The following is a 7,329-nucleotide window of genomic DNA, read 5'->3' on the forward strand; positions in this document are numbered from 1 at the left end:
GGGCCAGTTGCCGTTCCTGCAGGGCCAGATCCTCTCCTCCTCGGTTTGTGCTGTTGATGCAGAGGACGTTGTGTCCTCCTCGCTGTTCCTCCTCGCTAGTCCCAATGTAATCATCTAGAACAGAAACATGACTTGTAAATTCCACAAACTACTGCAGCACAATACTATAAATAGCAACAACAACTATAGAAAAGACAAACTGAACGTAAACAATGGCACATATGGTGTTAGCAAACAATAGCTCTCGCTAATGCTATCTGCCTAGCTAGCCTTCGGGGCTCCATCGGGGTTGTCGAACATAAATGTAAGGATAAAATAGACTTATTTGTTAGAAGTGAGCTTTAAAACAGATAGGGACACAAAGCAGGGACACAAAGCAGGGACACAAAGCTTTCAAGCAAATAACACAGCGTTAGCAAAAACGTACCATGCAGACTCCAGTAACGCCGTTGGAGAGTCCAGTGTCTGTGTAGAGACCTCCTGAAAGACTTTGATATTGCGAGTTGTCCCGTCGAGCACCCGCTGGACCTTATCATCTGCAATATAATGGACGTCGTCACTTCCTCGACCGACCATGGTGTGCTTTTCTTTGCCATTGTTGTAGCTCCTCCGTTAACAAAAATGCTGTTTGTAAAAATGGATTATCTCGCGCGCAGATTGTGACGATTCTCTCCGACCAATCAGCAGCCGAGAGCGTTGACGTCACAAACACAGCCCGGTTGCCTCTGGCCCTGGCCCCACGATTTTATGAGGCCAGAAAAACTGAGAATTAGGACCAGCCGGCCGGTACTAGGCCAAGTGGAAACGCAACCACAAACGGGCCGCTGACGTCACAGCCCTCTTAAACCGGGCTGCGCGCTGTAGTGGAAACGCGGCATATGACTACTAAGATTGACTATCTTTTAAGGAAACTGATATTAAAACTGGGATTCTTTTTTAGAAACAAGGCCTGCTTCTCCACAAGTGCTAGGAAACGGCTTGGAGCTGCCACATGTTTCCCGCTCTTGGACTACGGGGATGTTGTGTACATGAACGCCTCAGCTCACTCCCTTCATCTGCTGGACGCTGTCTACCATGGGGCTCTGAGGTTCATAACCAACTGTAAACCCCTCACACACCATTGCACACTGTACTCTTTAGTTAACTGGACATCACTATCAATACGCAGATCACTGCACTGGTACAAACTCATCTATACCGCTGTGCTTGGACTGCTGCCCCTCTACATATCCACTTACATATCACACAAACAGTACAGCTATAGACTACGATCTCAAAATTACATCACTCTGTCCGTCCCCTCAGTACGCACGGAGCTTGGGAAAAAAGCCATATCATACTCTGCCCCCTCGACCTGGAACACACTTCAGCAGGAACTTAAGCTGACCAGTTTGATACCCATCACGGATTTTAAACTAATTTTAAAAAAGCTGGAGAAATCATCTGTGGGTGTTTGCACCTGCTATATCTGACTACTTTATATGGATTTCAATGACTACTTTTTTTTTTACGATGTTGTATTTTAGTGTTGCCTCTGTGTTTAGTGTCCTGTCTGTCTGTAACTTTGTGTGGTAGTGTTAGGATTAGAAAATACATTTTTAACAATGCAGGTACTCATATAATTGAGCACAAATGTGTGTGTGCGTGCGTGCGTGCGTGCGTGTGTGCGTGCGTTAACTTGTATTGATGATATGCTGAGGACATGGTACTGTTTACACCCAACAAGGACTCCAATGTGGTTTAAGGAAAAGCTTACAAAAGGAAAATAATTACATTTTTGAAGATACAGAGTTAGAATAGGGTTATATCATAAGGTTAATTTGTATTATTTTTGTTAATACTTACTCTTTTTATTCTATTCTTACTTAAATATTGCAATATCTGGTGTGTGTGTGTGTGTGTGTGTGTGTGTGTGTGTGTGTGTGTGTGTGTGTGTGTGTGTGTGTGTGTGTGTGTGTGTGTGTGTGTGTGTGTGTGTGTGTGCCAGCTGCAGCTTCCCAGAAGTCATGTGACTGCAGGATGGGCAGCAGTATATAAGCAGCGCAGTCTGGAGGACCTCAGTCTGACAGGAAGTGTGTGTGGCTGCAGGTCCTCCTCTCGTCACCAGGTGAGAAACTCTCCTATTTTCTACCTGAGCTTAGATACGTGAACAGAGAAGACCCTTCCTGTTGATCCAGAGAAACTGCACGACATCAGCAGACTTCCATCCTGAGCTTTGATCTCTTTCTGTGTAAACGCTTTGGTTTTAAACCCCACACAGCAACAGCATTAGGATGTTTGAAAGTATAATGACTATTATTATTATAATATTATTATATTGAGCTGAAATCCTGTGTGTCCCTGTCGTTGATCAAACACAGGGTTTATCAGGAGATCTGCAGAGTGTGTTGCGTAACGCCGTCACACCCTGAGTGCAGGGGTCCTGAGTATCTTCTCTTACTAATTGGTGCATTATACAGTTGAGGCCTAAATTATTAGCCCCCCAGGAGTTATGGAACATTTTCCTAAAATTCTTCCTAATGTTTCCAGCATTGATACAACTTGATATAATCCAACATTCACCAGTGCTATTTAGTAGCTTTTGGTACATTTTGGAAAATAAAATAATCTTTCACTATATTTGATATAAAGCAAGCCTAAAAACGTATTTTATTTTCCAAAATGTACCAAAAGCTACTAAATAGCACTGGTGAATGTTTGATTATATCAAGTTTTATCAATGCAGGAAACATTGGGAAGAATTTTAGGAAAACTCCTGGGGGGCTAATAATTTAGGCCTCAACTGTATATATATATTTTTTTGTTTTTGTTTGTAAAGCCATATGCTACTAACACCTTTTGAATAACATTCAACATCTCCCTCCTGTTGAGACATATATGGTTCAATATAGCTGGATATCGAAATAGGCTTCTTGGCTTTCCCATAAGCTTTTTGTGTTCTGTGTTAATAGATGTTTTTTTTATTTGTTTTTTATTAAGAGTTCTCTCCTTCAGGTGCATTTGCTTGCATATCCCTCAGTATTTCATGGTCAATGTGTTAAAATTTCAGTTTTACATGCGTTGGGATCACATAAGAAAATAATCTCCTCTCCTTGTACGTCCCAAGTTACAAATGTTTTTTCTGATTGTGATAGCATCATATCTACTGTGTTTAGTTAAACACACTTTTTTAATGTTCCGGTGTTATCATGAAGGTCTCTGTCGTGTAGAGTCGGTGTATGAACGGTCATTTCATTTACTCCCTCTGTGTGTGTGGTATGTGTTCCATTACACCGGTCCTGAGACCAGGGGCCTGTCCTGGTCAGTTGATCAGTTGCCTACCTGTCTTTGTCGTTCTTGTTTCAGACCTCCTCTGTAGTGGCATCAGAAGGAAACCTCCAAGATGGGCACCGCGGACAAGCTGGTGGATCTGATGTTCAGATGGATGGAGAAGAGGGAGCGCTGTGCGGAGCAGCTGAGGGAACTGGCCCGGGAGCTGGAGGTTCTCAGAAAGAAGTGCAACGGCAGCCAGTGTGTCGGGAACTCAGTGTCGGTGGTAGGAGCTGCTAGCCTGCTTGGAGCCGGCGTGGCCACATTGTGCACCGGCGGATTAGCGGCTCCGTTTCTAGGTTTATTAGGAGCAGCCTATACAGTTGTAGGTTTAACCATATCTGGGGTTACTCAACTAACTGAGTACCTCTCATCCAGCGAGAGGACGAAGAAGGCGGAGAGCATAGAAAGCGAGAGCAAAAGGATTGCAGAAGAAATCGATGATCTGTTCGAGCAGCTAAAGGCGGAGTGTAAGGCGGAGAGCGTCAACGCAGACGAAGACGAGCTGGACCAACTAGTCATGGCTAAGTTGCCTGCAGCCATCGCCAGAAGGAATGATCAAAAGTGGACTGTCTGTGATAGCATCAAGCGGTCTTCTTCATCTGGGCCACAGTTTTCTGAGAATGCACCACTATTAAACCAAAAACAGAATGCATTTAAGGTTGGACTTGCTAGTGTTTTAGTAGTCTTTGCATTTAAAGCAAGTGGAAAGAAAGCTAAACTGCTGGTTGCAGAAGCAGGCAAACAACTCATCAAAAAAATAGGGTGCACTGCCTCTAAAGTAGGGCGCACTGCCCTTAAAGCAGGGGGCTTGGTAAGATCTTACATGTGTTTTTGAATAACTCTGAAATCCTCTGCATACAGCTACATATCATAATCCTAGTTTTGAGACATCACTGTGAATGTTGTTGATGCTGACGGTGTGAAATATTCTTGCTCAGGTTGTAGGAGTTGTTGGACTTGCATTTGCACTTCATGATGCAATAGACAGCTGGAAGAAAATGATCAAGAACAATCACGCGACTGAAGCGAGCCAATCCCTGAGAGATACCGCCGACTCCTTGGACGAGATTTGCCGGATGCTGATGATTCAGTTGGAAGACATAAAGTGAGATTTTTGCTGTTCTGTAGAAATGATTCTAAACATTCTAGGGTGAATTTCTCAGTAAAAAAAACCTGTGTTTTTTCCTCTCTGAGCTGCTGCTTTCATATCTTACCAACAGCATCAGAAGCAACAACACGCCCACATACCCACATACTGTATGAGTGTCATTATCTGCTGGAGAAGGGGGACTGGACCTATCCAGACTCCATTCAGATTGCAGTCAAAACCAAACTCGAGCTTTCAGTAATTTCCCCTTCAGTCAGAGCCTCCTGCTGACAGCTGAGAGTAAGGGCTCTCCCCTCTGCCAAACAGACACCTATACTGATGAACTATAACTTTAACTCTTACATGCCAGCTTACCAAATCCTTTACACCTATTGTATAGAGCAACGTGAAATATAATGCATTCTACATTGTGGATTACACTGAATTATATTTGATTATAATAACTTCTGTCAAGAAAACGCAGGTTTCTGAAATGATGATAATGATTTTCACTGGTTTCATTTACAGGCTGGTGATGGCTCAAAGGCAACGAGAATACGAGGAAATGCTGGAGGAAGAGAGGCTGGAGGAAGAGAAAGAAGAAACCCCATTCGTCAGGGCAGCGTTGTTAAATGTTCACTCGATGACCAACAAAACATTAAAAATCTTAGACCTCATCAGAAAAAACGACCTGCAGGTCTTTTTCTCAACCGAGACGTGGTTAGTGTCGAAAACGGCAGGCGATGTCCTCAAGAAGGCTTCACCCGAAGGTTTCAGCTGGTTCTTTCATGTGAGTAAACCTCTCAGGTATAGAGGGGTAGCTATCCAGTTCTCTCCAGTGTTGCATGGTATACAAATTCAGTTTAAAAACAACATGGAGTCCTTTGAATACGTGGCGACAGTTCTGAAACACACCAAGTGGAAAGAACCCGTCCTGAGCATCAACCTCTATCGCCCGCCAAAGAAAACCAAGGAAACCATCGACAAATTCGTGAATGAGTTTAAGGAACTCTTGAAGGAGGTTTACATAAAGAACATCATTGTGACCGGAGATTTCAATATCTGGGTTGATGATAAATCGAAGACCTATGTTAAAGTGTTTGATTGTTTTCTACTGAGCAGCGGCTTTGTTTGTCACCCAAATAAGGGGACCTTCGACCGCTCCATTCACTTTCTGGATCTGGTGCTCACCAAAAATGTTGAAGTCTCTGATGTTAAAGTCAGGGACAATGACATATCAGATCATAAGACCGTGCAGTTCAAGTGGAGGCCCAACACAAGCCTCGTCTCAATACCCCTCCTCGACTCCTCCTTTCCCTCACTCGCGTCCCTTCTTTGCGTCTTAGCTCCGCCTCCGTAAGATGCGAGCGAGAGACACGAGGAGGTGACGCGAGGACAGAGGAGTCCTCAGGTATTAATTGGGATGTCCTCGTTCACTCAAACGTCACTCTTAAACGACGTCTGTTAATGATGACATGTGCACAGCTGTATCCCCTCTCATTTGGTTTAACTGAATAACCCCTTAGAACCGGCCCATTTATTGTTAAATACAGTGGCGGCTGGTGGAAAATATTTTAGGTGGGGCTGTGGAAATGGTGATCAAACAATACTAGAGGGGTCCGGGGGGATGCTCCCCCGGTAATTTTTTTTGAGAAAAGACCCCTTAAATCATGACTTCTGGTGAATGTTAGAGGGGGGGGGGGGAGAAGGACAATTTGAGGCTTAAAAATATGAGAAGACTGATCAATACCTCCATAACTTCAGTGTGGTTAGCTATGAATCTTCCAAAACTTCCAAACACCTTGTCCTGGACATAGTTTCTACAGCATAAACTGTGCAACAGTACAGTAGGCCCACACAAACTGCAGAACACCGGGGCTTTGGGAACACTGATTTAATTCCCATTTAACCTGTTAAGGGGCTTTTTTCCCCCGTTTTTTTTCTCACGAAACTGTGTCTCAGGGCTTCTTAAAATGTAATAAACTATTCATGTGTCCTACTCAGAGGAAACGCATCTAACTGATGATATGAACCATGTTTACCGAAACAAAACACAAGTCTCACAAGAAGCGTCTAAATGAGCCCTGAGCGAAAAAATGCTCACGCACTCTAGGTATAAATCAATCGATATACTTATCGGATATGCACAAAAAAGCTTACAAGCTGAGATTCCACATATTCTAGAAATATAAGTATCATCACTGAGCGATCAGAACTCGCGACAGGGGAAGCAAATACAGACATCACACGACGTAGCTTTAGGTAGCAAAACATGGAGATATGCTCACCTTTTGCAGAATAACAATTCTGATCAAAAACGAGAAAAACGGAGCTGAAGGTTAATCCATAGGTTAATCCAATGTGTCTGTCACTTTGAAAAATGATTGATGATCCATAATTCCATTTTTATGTAAAAAACTGAGTTTTCATTAGCTGCTAATGGTAGCTTCCAGAGTGTATGACAGCTTCCTGTTTTGTCTCCTTGGATACGAGTCCAAACAACTCACAGACTGCACCGGGCGCTCACGTAGGAGCCCTGTGACCATCATATTTGACGACGCTGATTGGCTGAAATTATGTTTTCGCGGCATAGTTTACACGTTACAGATAGCAACAGTCAGCTGCTAGTGGCTGCTGCTGCACTGGTTGAGGGCTCCTCTCTTAGCGCCCAGACGAGAGAAGGTACACGGGCAAGGCCAGGCAGGAAACATGTGACTTATCAGTAACTTTAGACATCGTAACACAATTTTAAATGAGATTTTATTGTAGATCATACATTTTACTGATACCAATTATATAATATTTACCTTGTTCATTAAAAATAAAAATAAAAATATATATATTTTTTAAAATATATTTATTATTTTTATTTTTTATTTTTATTTTTATTTTTATTTTTTAATATGGGAAGAGGTGGGGCGGCGCCCCTA

At 43.0% G+C, this 7,329-nt stretch overlaps 1 protein-coding gene across 1 annotated transcript; it reads left to right on the forward strand.

The window, feature by feature from the left end:
* The first annotated feature begins 2,072 nt into the window (after positions 1-2,072).
* LOC117487175 lies at positions 2,073-4,575 on the forward strand. The gene is made up of 4 exons (XM_034135832.1): positions 2,073-2,107; positions 3,346-4,123; positions 4,251-4,417; positions 4,533-4,575. The coding sequence occupies exons 2-4, from the start codon at positions 3,383-3,385 to the stop codon at positions 4,573-4,575; spliced, it is 951 nt and encodes a 316-aa protein (XP_033991723.1). The 5' UTR covers positions 2,073-2,107; positions 3,346-3,382.
* The last annotated feature ends 2,754 nt before the right edge of the window (positions 4,576-7,329 follow it).

Source organism: Trematomus bernacchii, unplaced genomic scaffold (assembly GCF_902827165.1).
Source record: "Trematomus bernacchii unplaced genomic scaffold, fTreBer1.1, whole genome shotgun sequence".
Classification (NCBI taxonomy): Eukaryota; Metazoa; Chordata; class Actinopteri; order Perciformes; family Nototheniidae; genus Trematomus; species Trematomus bernacchii.